We start from the raw sequence: 17982 nt of genomic DNA, 5'->3' as shown, positions 1-17982 counted from the left end.
TCAGTTAAGCCAAAATTACTTGTATGATTTTCCCCATCAGTGAGCAAGATGACAGAGAAACTGCTTTAATGATATCTTTTTTTTCTTAATATTATTTTCAAAATTCTGACAGATTTCTAGCATGTTCTGCCTTTATGGATAATCTCTTTTTAATAAGTCAAATTAAAATAGATACTTCTGCTGCTCAAAGGAGAGAAACTTCTGAGAATGACTACCCCATCATAGTCAAACTAAAAAATGAACTGAAGATTAGGCACACATAGGGAGAAAGACACAGTGTCCATTTTGACCTAAACAGTGCAGGCTTGAAGTACTCAGGCTTAGAGTGCAACATGAATCACGAAGAATCAGGTATGAGAGACAATAGCAAAATTGCTAGGGGAAGGGAATGTTAACACTGAGCACAGAGCTACCCATGGTCTACATTGCTCCAGCCACCTTCCAGGGTTCCCAAACTGCTTCCCGCTAGCACTACCAGGTTCATTGCTCTGCCTGAGCCCTGAGAAGGTACAGTCACTGCCTCTGTCACAGTCTGAAAATGGCCCAAGCTTATGGAACAATCTCCAGGCTGCCACCCAGGATTCTCCTGAAAAGCAGGCCCTTCACTGTCAAGGTTTGAATACACAGACCTGGCCAGTCTGAGGACTGAACCCAGGAGAATACAGAGCCTACTGAAGATGAACAAGCTGCTTAACTGACTGCTCCTACAAAGTGAAATCTATGCTTGCAAAGCAGGCACCAAACTTACCTTTTGAAAATGCATGCTCATACTACCGTTCCTCCAAGATCCCTTCCACACATTTACTCGCTTGCCTCATCTACTGGCTTTGTGCTGCCTTGAAATAAGAGTCAAAACTCATTGGGCAGAAGTTCTCATTTGCAATATGTCTGGACAATTTCTATCACAGTACAGTACCTTTTCCCTGTTGGCAGCCAGCAGATGAAAATACAATATGAAGATAGTGGAGTTTTTGAGCAGGTAATTGTTTTAACTACATATAGGAAGGATAACCTATTACATTCCTTTTGCACATCTTGAAATATACGCAGAAAAAAGGCACCACCATATTCCCTAAAAGGCATGAAAAGATAGAAAATGGCAGGCATAATTCAGTAGCCATATTAAGAACAGCACTGATATCTAAGTAACATTTAGCTTTTTTTTCCACTTAAGAAATACTGTATTTTATTTTAATCCTGGAGAACATAATGTCAAAGATTCAATCTAAACACTTGTGTCAGGACAGTCCTACATATCAAGTTATTTCCACATCCAAACATCAATTCCGTATGCCGAAACACAACTACATCACCTTGTGTGGAACTGTAACTTGAGTTATTTTTTTTTCACCCAGGTTTGGCTATTGGGATCACAGAGCCAAAAAAATACCTTTAACTAGTGCACAACTGCATTTACACAGGTGATGTTACAAGTCAGAGAGAGATCTGATCACCATCAGACGAGACAGAAACCTCTCACCCTACTCGCATTCCTTCCAGACTCAGCGTATTGCAAAGCGTGTCCCTTCCTCTGAAGCACCATGATGAAGAACAGATCCCCACGTAACTTCTGCACAGAAAGAGTCAGTGGAAGACTTGCTTCAGACAAGACACTTCCCCCTCAGAGGCTGGATGTCCTATAATCATGCCCAGAAAAGACTACCCCAGAAAATGACTCTTCAGCAAAAGATAACTGATTAGCAGAAGTGAAAGAACTGTGTGACTGTTGTAGTCTACAAAGGAAATATCAAACTTTGTTGGCAATATACAACGGATATTAGGTACAGTGGATTACAGCCAGGCATGTGATTAACAGAAAAGATGGTCCAATGCCAAAGGCATATTTCTAAACACTCAAGCAATATACAGCTGCACCAGCTGCAGACCCCGCTTCAGGCTGGGGCTGTAACTGTCCCTGGGCTATAAGAGCACATAACTGGGTTTTGTCCTCTTCATTTGTGATTTCGATAAATTTCATGTTTGTTTTTCAAATTTCATTTGCTATGTTAAAAAAAAGTATGCTTCAAAGTTAAAAAAAAAAAATACCACTGCAAATACTTGAAAGTTGGGTTTACAATTGCTCATACAAACCTACTGTGGTTCACTTATATATATATCGCAGTAATCACACAGACCTTTAAAAACACATTCTGTAACACTCATTCAGTCTGACTTCCAACTTTTGTTATTTGAACAGGTTTTGTATAAAATATAAAAATAATGCTCAAGTACTGGATCAAATGCAAAAATCATCCAGCTGGTGGAAGGCATAGAAAGCATTCCCTTTTCCCACAAATATATATACATATATATTATATTACTGATATACATCATGCTTACAAAATCCTTTCATGTCATGGAAAAGTAGAAGAAATAAACTCAATGTTCCACTGAATGTAGGGCAAAACGATGCTATGAGAAAGGCTTCTTGATTATGATAATGGTACCTATTACTATAAGGACTTACAAGAATGGCGAGATCCCATTTTGCATAATACTATGGTAAATTTTCATATGCTCAAATATTAGACAAAAACACTGTCTAAGCAGCCATGGAAAAAAACATTCAAGCACTTTTGCTGTATAACAGCTATTATTTGTAACATCTTAAATTCAAATGCTTCCAATTATTTCAAATTTTTTAAAATTGGGAAAAGCCTCAAATATCTAAGGTTTGATTACAGCTGAACACAAATGGTAATGTGACATAAATAAGATACAGCAATATTTTTCCAGTGAATAAATGTCCACCTATTCCCAGTCCAAAAATTTGGCCAAACACTCTTCTGAACGTTCTGAGAATAGCCATTCAACTTAATAGTCCATCTCCAGAAAGAAACACCATCACAGGCATAACAATCTATTCTCACGGGCTTCTTTTTCAAATCTAAAGCAATAATCTAGCTTTACCCAGATACTAACACTCATTTTTTTATCCATCAGCAATGGACTTTTTTGACATTACTTCTGGAAAACAACAACAAAAACAATGTCTACATATCCTAGTTTTGCATTCCTGTGCAGTGATTTAATTTTACATGGATGGCCTATATTTGTGATCACTACTGGTCAATGCGAAAGAGAACCATGAAGATAGAGGACAGAATTAATATCATTGATATGTAAGGCCTATGTTTTCCACACCGGATTTATCAGTTTGTTCTCAGCATAGTCAAGCCATGGAGAGAGCTTGTAGGAGCTTAAGAGACATCCAAACCATAATTTCTATCAAGAAATTCAGCCAAATGAGGAAGTTCAGCTAAAAGTCAACTCATCACAAAAACACTACAGGTTGCTTTAACAAAACACTCCAATTTATCAAACTTAAAGGTTTAAAGGTTTTAAGGTTTTCTGTGTTTTCCAACAAGAATAAAAAAAGAATAAAATATTTCTACCCAGTCCTAAGCTGTACATTGCTGTCAATCCCTATCTTCCAAAAACGATGGCTGTAAATTTTACATTCTCAGACCTACTCACATCTGCTCATCAATGTGTCATTATGAAGGAATTTAAGGTAGCACACCTTGCATCCTGAGGACAAACACGAAATACAATATATGAAGACTTAAGCTAAAGTATAAGCGAACCAAGTACTGTTAATCATATTTTTGGGTCTCTTTCTTTTGTACCTCTCAGTATAACACCAGCACCTATGGCTGAAAATGAGATTCATTCCAATGCAGATTCATATGTAATGCTATCAGAAAAAAGCTGAAGCATGTATGTAGTTTACCTTCATGAATTGTTGCATGGATTACTCATTATTTGTTCCATTAAAAAGTTAGTTGCATGCCCAAGTCCTTACCGAATCCTCACCTAAGTAAGTAATGTGAAAAACCTCCCTCACACTAGCTTTAAAGAGCAGCTGAAAACTTGAGACCTATGTCAATACCAAGCTGAAAAAAAAGTCTCTGAAATGAGAGGATGTTGGACACTTCTGTTTGGCCTCTGGGAGGACAAGTGCATTGGCTGCACAGGCTTGAGGCTGACACTTATCATACCATGCCCACAAATAAAGTAGGTCTGAGATAATGGGGACAGCTAAATAAATATCAGCTTACATAAGCAGGATACACTTTCCACTCTGTAAGTTATAGGTTAGCTAAGTTACATATATGATTGCAAAATTAAAGCCATTTTTACATTATGCAAAGCATAAGTATGAAATAAGAAAAGAATAACAATATTGGTCTCTGTGTAACAAAAATATAAGCTAATGAATAGATATTTTTTCCAAGAGAAAAAATAGCAGGAAAAATGCCTACAAAAGAAGTCATCAAAAACCACAAGTTCTAATAATTACATCATATGGATCAACTTATTAAAATCACTTTCTAGCCCAAACAAGGTAACTCCAACACATACACAAAACCGGTATATTTCTAAAAACCGTTGTTTGCACTTTGACTATGTCCTCCATGTAAATTGTCACCGCAGACCTAGTCAGCATGCCCTCTCCAACCTACCTGGGACATAGAATCATAGAACAGTTTGGGTTAGAAGAGACCTTTAAAGGTCATCTAGTCCACCCCCCCTGCAATGAGCAGGGACACCTTCAACTAGATCAGGCTGCTCAGAGCCCTGTCCAACCTGACCTTGAATGTTTCCAGGGATGGGGCATCTACCACCTCTTTGGGCAACCTGTGCCAGTGTTTCACCACCCTCATCATAAAAAAATTCTTCCTTATATCTAGTCTAAATCTACCCCCTTTTAGTTTAAAACCATTACCCCTTCTCCTATCACAACAGGTCCTGCTAAAACATTTGTCCCCATCTTTCTTATAAGCCCCCTGTAAGTACTGGAAGGTCGCAATAAGGTCTCCCTGCAGCCTTCTCTTCTCCAGGTTGAACAACCCCAACTCTCTCAGTCTTTCTTCATAGGAGATGTGTTCCATCCCTCTGATGATTTCTGTGGCCTCCTCTGGACCCACTCCAACAGGTCCATGTCTTTCCTGTGCTGAGGACTCCAGAGCTACTCCAGGTGGGGTCTCACTGGAGCGGAGTAGAGGGGCAGACTCACCTCCCTCGACCTGCTGGCCACACTTCTTGAGATGCAGCCCAGGATACGGTTGGCATTCTGGGCTGTGAGTGCACATTGACATGACCTGCAACATCCACAAGCTGTCCTCTCGCTTAAGTTTTCAAACAAAGGACTAAAGGAGTACATTTTACAGAAAAGCTAAAGCCTTAAGTGGATATTTAAATAACTACTACTGTACTAACAATTGAAAACTTTAAATGGGTAGCAATGGTAATTTTCAAGGACAGATGACTGAATTGTACCTAGAACTGTAGTTAGGTCCACCACTTCTCATCAGACACCTCTACCATCAAGACTGCAATGGCTTAGACAACTAAGAATCACTTCATTTCTAGAAACTGAGATCTGAGTAATTTTAGAATGTGACAGGTTTTGGGGTTGTAGAGCTATTTTTAATAACAGCCAAAGCATTATTAATCATATTTTCTAATGCTTTTTATTTAGAAAACCATGTCTGCAAATCACTGGTATATGTTTTTGTTTGTTTCTGACACAGCAAAGTAACTTCCCAACCCTGACAGTGATTGCCCAATTAAAGCTTCCTGATGATTTGATTGTTATTAATTTAATGTTAGACTAAATCTGCCTGGTTACGAGTGAAGGCCTTCCTCTTGTAAATCAGGGCCTCACCAACTGCAGCAGGGCTCCCTGTGGGAACACAATGTGCTCACATGGACTGCCCTGCAGCCTTGAGACTTGTCAATGCTCTGAACCACCACACTAAGCAGGGGAGAAGGGAGGAGAAATCAATTTTTTTGAATGTGTGGCACCAATTAATGGGATTAATAGCACTACCAGGCACTGAGGCAGCACAAAGAAAGAAGAGGAAGCAGAAGGGCCATAATGAGCTCAGGGCCTTGCTCTGAAAACTCCTAAACCATGTAAAGACTGTAAGAGCCAGAGGGGTTTGCAGTCTCTGTGCAGATAACAAGACAAAGGAACGGGAAACACAAGCACAGAATAATACGTGATAATGCAGCAGGACAGCAGTAGCAGAAGTAGGAACAGCAGCCAGATAACTGGCTACCATTTCAGTACCCTAACTACTGTATATTTTATTTCCTCTCCTGACTTCTTAACTTTTTCTTCAATGTTTAAGTAAATGTTAAGTGGATCTTCATTTTGGCCAATCTGTTTTCTATTATCATAGGGAAACACAGAATAAAATAAATTCTCTTGAGTTTCTTATTTACCTTTGTTCCTTTTTCTCCCCTGCTATCTTTTTCTTTCAGGTATGCCTCCTTCAAAGGATAGGAAATCGAGATTAAATCTGTTACTCTAGCAATTTAGTCTTCTCTCTGCGTATCCCTTCTTTGCTCCATATTGGTAAGTCTCCATACAGCCTTTATCTCCAAATACCTTCACTATCTTACACTTTATATTAGACTACAGGCATTATTATCTACTGGCATTATTCTGAACCAGGGCACACTTAGGATGAGCTCTGAAACACCTTTTCTTTTTTTTTCTTGGGGCTCTACATCATACAAAAGGATGTGTCTTAAAAAGATACTCAGTGAGTGAGTTGCAGCCTGCCATCTCTCTGAAGTTAATCCTGCACAGAGTTCATCCTCAGCACAATTATGGGTGATGTTTCATCATGGCACACCCCGAGGAATTTCTGCATCTGCAGACCTTGCTTTTGTCTTCAGCTTGTGTTTCCCTGGACATCTCTGCTTTGTCCTGATTAGGCAGGAAGGACAAGATTCTTCAGAATGCTTAGGAAGATGTATACCCAGGTCACATTGCGTGTATTGAGCGTGTCATGCCCAACTGGCCTGGACATGTGCAGTTAATACAATGAGTCTGAACAGGAACATACAACACCTACCACATTTATGCAGGACCTTTGCCCAGTGCACATGGGATTCTCAGGTGTGTCCCAATGCTCCAGAGCATCTATACACATTGCATAGCACGTGCACATGTACGCACACACACATTAAGAGAAATTCCAGTAAACCCAGTCACAGAAATCCAGTAATCTTATCCTCCCTTCTCTTCTTCAAATGAAACTATAGACCTACTCATACCCGTGCCTCCCAATTCCACCTCTACAAAACTATCACAGAATCTGTGTCTCAAATTTTTTTTTCTTCCAAACTTCTCTATCCATAATTGCTTCCACAGGTTCTCTCCTAAAGTCATCTACAGATGAAACTACCTGCCTTTTCAGTTCTATGAACCATCTCCCAAGTCTCCAGAAGAGACAGGTTCCACTTTGTCCTGGTTTCAGCTGGGATAGAGATAATTTTCTTTCTAGTAGCTGGTATAGTGCTGTGGTTTGGATTTAGGATGAGAGTAATGTTGATAACACACTGATGTTTTCATTATTGCTGAGCAGTGCTTACATGGAGTCAAGGCTTTTTCTGCTTCTCACACCACCCCACCAGTGAGCAGGCTGGGGGTACACAACAAGCTGGGAGGGGACACAGCTGGGACAGCTGACCCCAGCTGACCAAAGGGATATCCCGTACCATATGATGTCATGATCAGTATATAAACTAGGGGAAAAGCTTGCTGGGGGTCTACTGTTTGGGAACTGGCTGGGCATCGGTCAGTGTGTGGTGAGCAATTGCATTATGCATCACTTGTTTTGTATAGTCTATCATTATTATTATTTTCCCTTTCTTTTCTGTCCTATTAAATTGTCTTCATCTCAACCCATGAATTATACCTTTTTTTTTTTCCCCCGATTCTCTCCCTCATCCCACTGTGGGGGAGTGAGCAAACAGCTCTGTGGTGTTTAGCTGGCTGCCAGGTTAAACCACAACACACTTAGGCTTCTATGATGAATTCTGCTATCAACAATACAGAGCAGCTTTTCTGCATTAGTGCACCAAAAGAAACACGAACTTATGATTCAGAATGCCCTTCTTTGAGATAGATAACTGACCAGAGGAATCCTTCACAATCACCAGTTTACCTCTCCACTCATCCAAATGTCAGCAGAGATGCAATGCCTATCAAATTGGAGTGTAATGCAGTCTTGATGCAGTTTGTGGCACAGCAGCTACTGTTAATAGCAGTGCTAAGGACACCTTTAACTCCCTGGCAAATCCATACCCAAGCAGTATTGCCAAGATCGAGTACTAGAAGTATGAGTCAGACACTGCAAAACATGCACATTTCTTTAGATGATAAGAAGTTATATTTTCTTGTATTTGCCCTGTGTTTCTCGCCTTTCAGTCATACTCTCAGCAACCACAAGCACTAGAACATTTCTTTAAAAAAAGAAGGTACAGATCCCAGGTAACCGTTTGACTGTGGGGGCTGAGATGATTAAAAAAAAAAAAAATAGAAAATAAAAAGAATGTGTTGGTAATGTAGCATTAATCTTTTCACCCCTTCCCCTTCCATTTCCTATCCATTCTCACTTTCACGCTCATTGTATTCATATAGCCCATTTCCTCCTAATTTGTTAGGCCATACTCCCTAATTATTCAATTCCCTCTTCTGCTCCTTCACAGAAGGGACTGGGATGGGCTCCATGACATCTTCCTGACCTATGGGGAACTGCACCTTTAAAAGGCAAGATCCACATGAAGCTAGCACACAAGCTCCTCATACGCAGGGCTGAGCAGTTAGAACTCATGGAGTGATTTGGAGATGACTTATACCCATCTAGCAGCTTGCTACTGCAAAAAAAGGCAGCTGTGTTCCTCTCCTTCCTTCCCCTCACCCTCTGGCCACCTAAATTTTCTCTCCTGAGTCAATGCTGTGCTCCTCATCAGACCACATGGTGACCCACCAAGCTAAACCAACTGAACACTTTTCACTTCTTTGCAGACTTCCTTTTCTTCTATTTCATCTTCCCAGACTGGGTATCTGTAGTATGAGACAACCGCCAGTTCTGTAACAAGAACAGCAGGAATGGGCAGCCAGCAATGAAGATGAACAGGACCTGCAGCAACTGGCTATTAGATCAGCCTCACAACCTGCAGTTCTGAGTACTAAACTACCAGAGTGTCTAGATTAAAACAAGCTACGAGACAAGGAATGATTCAATTAAAAAGCCTCCAACACAGCTGAAAGACCCAAACTCTCACGATTGCTGGCCCAGAAAACAGCTCCTCCAGAAGCCAACAAAAGAGCTTGATAAGCATATTGTTCCAGCTACTATAGAGAAATCTTGTGCATGAATAGGGTGATTTTACTCATTGAATATTGCAGGGAGCTGGCAACATGAGGAGAGAGAAAGAATGCTTCATGGAAATATGCAAGAAGGTAACAGTTTCCACTCTCTCTATGGACAGAAATTTTAAAAGAGGTGGCTAATGTAAAATAGTCTTCTACTTATCATGCATGGGTAAGCAAGTTCACACACATTCTTCATTTTCTATGGGCATTTCCCATAATTGTAACATTTCCTCAGAGTGCGATGTAAAGTTATGTTCAAAACTGAGGTGTTTCACTGGAAACTCTGTGTTTAATGCAAAGATAATACTTGCATTTTATGTGAATAGGGAAAGAAAACTGTCCAAAACAACAGAAGAGCAAAACCAGAGGGGCATCACGACTTCAGCCTAATGACTCTGCCTGAAGACTTTTGGATGGAACTAAAAACAGGTATGCAGTGAAACTGAATAGCCAAAGGAGAAATTAACACAGCATGGCACATAGTACCTGACATAAAAGTTAAGGCCACCAAAAATGTGTCTGTTGCAAGGTTTTTAAAAGGATATTACCTTCTATACTGAGAGCAGATATGGATGTTGTGTTGTCTTGGCAAAGGCATAGGTGTACATTTCAAGTGATCGTGCTCTTTTCCTACGTCCTAGAATTAAACTCATGAGTCCTTGTTCCTCCTATCAAATGAGTGCTGCTTTTTATCACCTTCAGTAATGTCTGAAACAGAACACTGCCTTAGTCAGGAGGCCAGCAGTTTCCTAACAATTCTATTTGAAAATTATTTTGCTTTCAGCTGTTTTTTTAACTGTTTCTCATGGTTTCAGGTAGAGAAGCATCTTCTCTTAATACAGAAGATATCCCCCTCTCATACTTCACAGCTAGGAGAATAAGAAAGTGTGCATCCCTGCAAGGGGGATAATACAGAATACAGTCAATAACACCCCATTTTTATCTGGACATTACAGACATTAAGGGGTTTGGGTAGTCTTTGTTCCAAAAGTTAGTGAACATAAAAATGCCTGAAGCCGCCTCTCAAGTCCAGAGGTAACAAAGTATCTCCATTACCCCTCACTCATACATACAAAACCACATACGCTTTCCCAAAAAAATAAAGTATCACAAGACAAAAAAAAACTCAATCACTAGACAAATGAAAATGAGAAATTATTGCTTCCCACCTCTTCATTTACATAAATAAGACAGAAAGTGGAAAGTACCAAATGGGAAGAAAAGACATTGAAAAAAGGGAAAGAGTATTGACTAATTAGACCTTCAAAATTAGAGGCAAACTGTAAAAGAACATGATGTTAAAATGCCCTTAGAAAATTATGTTTCTAACTCAATTTTTTAGTGCTTCCATTTACAAAATAACACTTTTAAAAGAAGCAAGCACTAGTAACAGGTGTCTTTCTAGGTGTGTCTTTTTAGTCAATGATAAGATAAAGCAGCTAACTGAGAAACCCACTTGCTCCAGAAGAGTAAAGCACATCATACGTGGCAGAAATGCCAGTTAAGGTACTAGTGCCCCCTTCCCTCTCAGAAGCTCCAAGACAACCAGAAGGCTGAGACTGGGCTGACTCTGTGGTACAGAGAGCATCTAGCCCACTTGGAAAAGCATAAATCAGTAACAGCGAAGAACACATTAGAAAAAATTAAAGACTGAGTTAAAGCCATTAAAGTTTTTTATTTATTATTTGACATTTACAAAGGACAAATGTACCAAAAGATTGGATTAATCAAAAGAAATGAAACAGTTGAAGAGCTTACTTCAGGTTTAATTAACACCATGCACTAAATATCATCCAAAACTTGGAAGAGATTTCACAATGTGATAAAACATAAAGGAAAAAGAGCAGTAGTAATGGGCTTATTTTGATTCAGACTGATTCATTACTACAGGGGTTGCCACACAAAAATTCAAAATCGTCATTGTCCCAGTGTATGTCCTAGAGCAAAGACATTAGACTCATGGCATTTTATTTTATTTTTTTTTATTTTAAACAGGAACATCTGCTAGCTCTAGACCTTAACATTGAGCAGCCAGGCTCTGCTGGTGCATGATGGTGAGAGCAACTCAATTGAGAACTACCTCTCATTATCCCAGGTATTTTTTATGGCAAGCAAGTTATGCCTTCTGTTCCCCCTCTCAAGAAACAAAGTAATTGTCATTTTGACAGTTTAAAAACATTAAAAGTTAATGTAACAAAAGGAAGTTATTATGATTCTTTCATTTTATCATTCTGTATTTTAGACACAATTCTTCAAATTTAATTATTACTATTAGACAAAGAATAACTTTGATTTTTATTTCTTTGTGTGGAATATTATTTTTAAAAAAGCAACTAAGAAAGACCACATTTCCCTTTCAGGAAAGTAATGTTTCTGCCACTGTGGAAACAAGGTTTATGTGGTTATCATCTATGTTTGTGACCACAAAAATGCATACCTGTATCTGTGATCTCTTTCACTGTCTCTTTCCAATATTTTTTTAAACCTTCAACTAATTTCGGACAAATTCCCAGAGGAGTAGACAACACAAAAATGCAAGTTCTTTCAAATGTTGAGAGATTAACTAGTCAGGCAGCAAGACCAAAAGATGTGATTTTCCTCATTCAGTAACACACCTCTTTTCCTAAACCCAGATTCAACAGGGGAGAATAATTATGAATGCCTCATCCACAGGGAAATTTCTGACAACTTTTGCATCTTGTTGGTCACCACAAAACCCAAGCAAAAAGCATAAAGCCATTGCTCATGGAACTGTTTGTTAATGGAAAAGGGTCTCTCTCTAGTTTTAATTAGGGGTTTCACTTGATTTCCCTTAAAGACAACTTTAGCAAGGCAACTATCAGAACGCACAGTGAATTCTCCGAAAAGCAAAGGCATCTACGCACCTTTTTTTTCTATTTGACTTTCATTCCCCTTAAGTAGGTCTTTTACTTCAGTGCACATCAAGGCCACCACAAAGTCCTACTGTAGCAGGCAACAAAAAAAATTAGAACTTATCTATGATTCCCTACCCCCCACTGTGTAACACTGCGGCATTTCCAGATCACTGCTGGTTTCCACACAACCTTTGAAAAACAGCTAATATTGGCTCCTCTGAAAGAGGGACTGCCAGGCTGAAACAATGTCACTGGGTAATCAGTTAATAACTAAAATGATGCTCATGATGTCTAAGTACTGAAAAACTTGCTCTTCCAAAGGCTCCATCTAGTTGCCTGAAATCAAATTCTTCTCTATGTAAATTCACATCATCCAGAATACAGACCCTTTCATGCTAGCAACAGAATCTAACCAATTAAGCGTAATACCAAAATAAAATAAAAGATTATTTGAGCAAGCTCAAAAGAAAATGATTCTTTGAAAGCATCCCTATCATTCACATTGCAGATATTGCAGCTTAAAACATAATTTGATACTGTGAGGAATCTTAAACTGGTAAATGAGAACTTAAGTTGACCATGTCTACATTATGTATTAAAGAATTAAGGGCAAACATTGCTTCAGAAGACGGTCCAAACTCCAAAATTCATTCCCGAACTTCGACTAACTCGGTCACAAGGTGCACTATAAATACTGTTAGACACCAAACAGGTGCATTAGGATGTGTTAAGGTTTAAGTCAGAAGCACAGTTATTTTATTTAAATTAAATAATGGAAGCCAGTGCATAATATACACCAATAATGCTGTCTCATTTAGGAAAAAAACCCACCGTAAATTAAAAAAAGAAAACCCTAGGTTCCTACTATATTTGCTTCAGGAATTTTGTCTGCTAAAAGAAAGCAAGGTAAGTGTGGTAATATGAATACAGCCTTTATGTTGTTCAAAATAAAAATTTTAGTTCTAAACCCACATTACTTCAAGAAAAATTCTTAGGTAACCAGGGGTTTGGTATGTTTACTTTGAGAAGAGTTATTTTGGCTTTTTATAACTCAAAGAAATTACAGTCTTCTGGTTTGCATAACAACAATGTACCTGCCGGATGCTTTTTAGCTGCAGTATAAATAAGAAAATTCCAAAACACTGAATGTATCTCAGAGCTCTTGAAGATTTATTGCAAACTGTTCTTAAGAGGGCTGATCCAGCTTTCAAATTCACAGAAGCTGTCAGGTTGCCCAAATGAGAACACAACTGGATGCTGAAGAGATACAGTCATACAGAAGTCTAGGTGTATGGATACTCACAGGCAGCAGGATTATTCATTAAGATTATTAGTACACAAAAAGAATTTGTTGGATTGGATGCTTGAAACGCAAAGTGGGTCAATACTTCACTCAGACAGAAATGAGTGGGTGCTGATTCTGAATACTCTGTCCCAGCCAATTTTAGGCACACACCTCCTGTTCACATTTTAGAAAGATGGAAAAAAACAACAGTGAAGCTTCATCACAGAAATAATTCATATTCAGAATTCATGTTACATTCCAAGTTAAATGTAAAAAAAAAAAACCAACCCTAAAAAAAATCAGGTAGTGCTATGCTACGTGTTACCTCAAAAATCCCAGAAGAGAGGCGTTTCTAAAGGGCATTCCTCAAATCTAAGCTAGGTGTCTTACCACAGTATTCTCAGATGCCAGTAATCTCTTACAGGAAGATGCCTAAGCTTTCAAAAGTGAAAGGGGGGAAAAAAAAAAAAAAAAAAAACCAACCAACCCCAAAACCACAACCCATAAAATCAACACAGAACAGGATAAGCCAGCTCATGAAACCTGACAGAATTTAAGGAGTTAAGAGCTTACAATGAGCACTAACAACACCTGCATGCCCTGGGGCATTTAGAAGTTGACCTATAGGTTCACAGGAATTTTACCTGCAAAAATCTTAGGCAACTGTAAGATGAAATCGCAGTGAAGTAACAATTTTGAAAAAACATGATTTTTGGACCTACATTCAACAGGGGGAAATGAGGCTGAAGCATCAAAGTTGTTTTACAATCTGTCTTAAGTCTCAAAATTGACAGAGTCTCAGATATACACACTAATTCCCACCCACCTTCCTTCCTACCTTTAAGCCATAAATAAGAATTTAACTCCTAAAAAATGTTTGGAATCAAGTGAATCTGTGTATTACCATTCCTAGCTGAGTGGATAGGACTTCCTACTATCCGTTAACAGGTACTGGTAGGCAGTAGGAGACTGATGCCTGCTGAGTCAGCCTAAGCTCATTATTTCTTTCTCCAGAAGGTTACTCCTACCTTTCTTTATAGAGATGGAAACAACTTTTTAGCGAAGGGAGGGCCTACAGTCTTCCTGCATCTCACATGTCAGCACTTCTCTTGAAAAATTCTCTTTTACACCAATTAGAAAGATAATTCAAGTGTCACACCATACAAAACTTCAGCAAAGAAACAAAACTGAACTCATCTGCATATGTAGCATACGCTAAAGGTGAAAAAAAAAAAGAAGGCGGCCAAAAGAACAGATGTTCTTAGGTAGATACTGCTGGTTAATGAAGTACAAAAAGCCCTAACCATGGTAACAGAAGGCCACAAATACAGGACAGAACAGAGAAAAGAGACACTACCAGGATAACTGCAAGCAACAGAAACAGAATGACCAGCTAGCAACTAACAGCATCTACTGCTCTTGACTGTAACGCAGGGGAATCACACTTCATCAGGAAACTGCCAAGTGTTCCAGCCATCAGCTAACTGTGCGGGCGTAATTGTCTAAGATCTATGGTGTAAAGTCCTCCTGACCACTGATCATTCATTATGCAGGTATGCAATATGATCTGTTTATGCATCGCCATCCCTGCCTTCATGTCAAAAAGCCTGCATGTCCTCTCTCCACCTTCTTTCCTGTGACTGCCCTCAATTACCCAATATTATTTTGTGCACTCCCTAAAATGTTGGTTTGAAGCATATATGGAGCAATTATAGTCACAACCTGCTCAGCAAATAACACTGCAGAAAATGGAATCCAAGTCTGTTCTGACTTGGTATTAGAAAATTAGTACTCACTGCAAAAAAAAAGACAGCTGTCATCCATGACAAGTGGTGATTAATTAGCATTAAAAACAGAAGTGGTGTAAGAAAACGCTAGCTGTTCCTGAATGAAAGACGAAGCACAGGTCTCTCAATGTGTCAGAACTTTGAGACATGAAAAACTGATGTGTTAGTGAATACATCTGACTTTGAACACATGGTATTCTTGATACACCACAATGCATATATAATAGGAATACCAGTATAGAGCATAAGCTTCACCCTATGCATAATTTTTGATCAATTCCCGTCAACTTCAAATACATGTCTTCCCCTTACTAAGGACTACAAGATCAAGCACAGGTTGTAGATCTTCAAAAAACTGTTGAGGACAAAAAAAAAAAATACATCACCAAAATGAAATATGTAAGTAGATTTTAAATGGCTAATCAGGAAGTGGAGGACATAAGAATTACGATCCTCTTCCTCCCAGTGTTATGGATTAAAATAACTTTAAACAGCTGCATGAATGCTACAGCCCTATATCTTAAATCCACTCCCTAGTATTCAGGTCTAAGCAGATTTCATACACAAATGTCTTCCTGGTATACAGGAGTACACTACCAACCTGTAGACAGCCTGCAAGGTTATGCGAAGAGCCTTCCACAGACTCTACCACGATGCAAATTCCTACATTATAGTGATTACTGAAATATTTAGTGACATACGAAACGCTGTAAAAAATACAACTTATTTTTTTCCTCCACTATTGATAACTAAAGCATCCTGCTATTTAAACAATAGAGATGAGCATCTTACACTACTGAGAAACTAGGTTAAAACACAGTGACTCAGAACAGTGATGTCAAGTAGTTTGTTTGAATTTTAATGTGTGAAGCAATGGGTTAAGAAAATCTAGAAGAAAATGACAGCTCTCAAGGGCTTAACTCCTCAACAACCCTTAATTCCCATTGAAATATACAGGAGTCAGTTATGTATACAGCCCTAGCAACTGTGTTGATTGAACAGTCTTTTATTCAGAAATTGAACCGCACAAATGTTTCCATTTCTATGAATTCTAGAACCAGAAAAAAACACCTGCTGTTCCCTAGTACCCAGTTACAGTTCCATCAAATGGGGTTTTATTTATTGCAAAATGAACACAACACCTCTGACACTGAGCCAACATAATCTGTCGCAACAGCCTCCGCCAATGCAAAATATAAAAACTGACCCTTAGCAAACAGTTTTCTAACACAATTTGAACCTTTCTTACAAGGGTTCGCAAATGTCACCCAAAACGCACACTACACCAGAACAAAAGAGATTTCATACGTAGTGAGGTTGATTGAGAACAAGTTAAATACTGAAAAAGGGAGACTTGCATCTTGGGATAATACTGCCGAAGTGTAATATATGTGCATTTAGACGTAAAAACCGTACGGGAAACAGGATGATAAAATGGTAGTAATCACGATTGCTCTAGTACCCTTTTAAATTCTAAGTATTCACAGCTTATGCACAGAAATAGTAAAATAACGCGCATCTGCGCACCTACAAATAGCAAGCGCATCTCTGTAAGACCAAGGAAAACCTAGAGCAAAAAGACGGTTCCCAAGTGTACGACTGCAGATCACAATTTCAGAAAACACCATCGCCACGGACTTTTCGCAGGACAGATTCCACCCCGAGTGCCCGCTCCGGAGGGCGGGTTTCCCGGTGGGGAAGCATCCACCTCTCCCACGCCGCGAGCCGGTCACGGAGGGACGGCGCCTCGGGTCTCGCCCGCGGGGCCGTGCGGCGCCCGCCCCCCGCGGCTCGCTGCTCCCCGGGGCCGCCTCCAGGGACTGGGGCCGCGGGTGGGAGGGCGAAGGGGCACCTGTTTCGCGCGGGAGCGTGTGAAGCGGAGGGCGGCGCGTCCGTGGCGGGGCGAAGAAGCGGGGCACATCGGCGGGATGGCCGGGAAGGGCTGCGCGGAGCTCCGACGCTCGGAGGGGCGCGGAGGAGGGACGGGAGGGCACGGGTGTGGTGCGGGGCGGCAGGGCAGGGGGTGCCGGCGCTGCCCTCTCCTCCCCGGCCGGGCAGACGCCGAAGCGGCGCCTCAAACTCGTCCTCGCCCCTGCGCTCACCTGTGCTGCGCGGGGAGCCGCGGCCATCGTGGGGGCAGCCCCGCCCCCCACCGCGGAGGAGCCGGCCGGCAAGAGCGCACCTTACCTCGAAGAGGGGACCGATCTTGTTCTTCTCCAGGTAGGCTTGGATCCTGGTCTGCTGGTGAGACGCCATGAAGAGCTCCGGAGGCGGGGGCTGGAGCTCCTCTCCCCCGGCGGCGGCTGCAGCCCCTCCGGCTGCTCACGGCTCGCTCCCCCGCCGCCCAAGGGCTGCCACAGCGGGAGCGGGGAGCGGCGCTGCGGAGGGGCGGCAGCAGGGAAGTCCCCGGGACGGAGCTAACTCAGGTAACCGGGGGGCGGGGAGCCGGGTGCCGGTCGCCCGCCTCACTGGGCGCGGGGCGGTGGCGGGGCTGCCTCCCCTCAGGGAGCAGCGGGCGGGCGCTGCCTGGAGCGGAGCATGGTGCAGGGAGGAGAAGAGCTGCAAAGGCGGCCCCTGAGCCTGCGGCCGCTCCGCGCTCTGTGCCTGCCTGTCTGTGCGTCTGTCTGTCTGTCTGTGTGCGCGCGCGCCCGTGCCTGGCAGCGCCTTGGTTACGGGAACAGCCGCGGCTCGAGCTGCCGCCCTCGCGACAGCGCCGCTCCCGGAGCCAATGGCCGGGGGCTCCTGCCAGCGCCGCGGCCGTTGGCGCCCGTTGGCGCCCGGCGCACAAAAGGCGGGAGCGAGGGAAGGGGGGAGGAGAGCGGGCGGGAGGCGGGGGCTGCTCTGCCTCCTTCC

The 17982-nt window shown here is 41.3% G+C and overlaps 1 protein-coding gene across 1 annotated transcript in view; it reads right to left on the bottom strand.

Annotated features, from left to right (window-relative positions):
• Nucleotides 1-17385, bottom strand: part of C2H8orf34 (chromosome 2 C8orf34 homolog) — a 161585-nt gene extending 144200 nt beyond the window's left edge. Inside the window, exon 1 of the mRNA XM_075705998.1 lies at nt 17317-17385. Within this exon, the coding sequence (XP_075562113.1) occupies nt 17317-17385 (69 nt within the window). The remainder of the gene's footprint in view (nt 1-17316) is intronic.
• Nucleotides 17386-17982: the final 597 nt, after the last annotated feature.

The sequence above is a fragment of the Pelecanus crispus genome, chromosome 2, assembly GCF_030463565.1.
Source record: "Pelecanus crispus isolate bPelCri1 chromosome 2, bPelCri1.pri, whole genome shotgun sequence".
Taxonomy (NCBI): domain Eukaryota; kingdom Metazoa; phylum Chordata; class Aves; order Pelecaniformes; family Pelecanidae; genus Pelecanus; species Pelecanus crispus.
The sequence above is the reverse complement of the archived record's forward strand: the minus strand, read 5'-3'. Positions and strand labels throughout refer to the sequence as shown.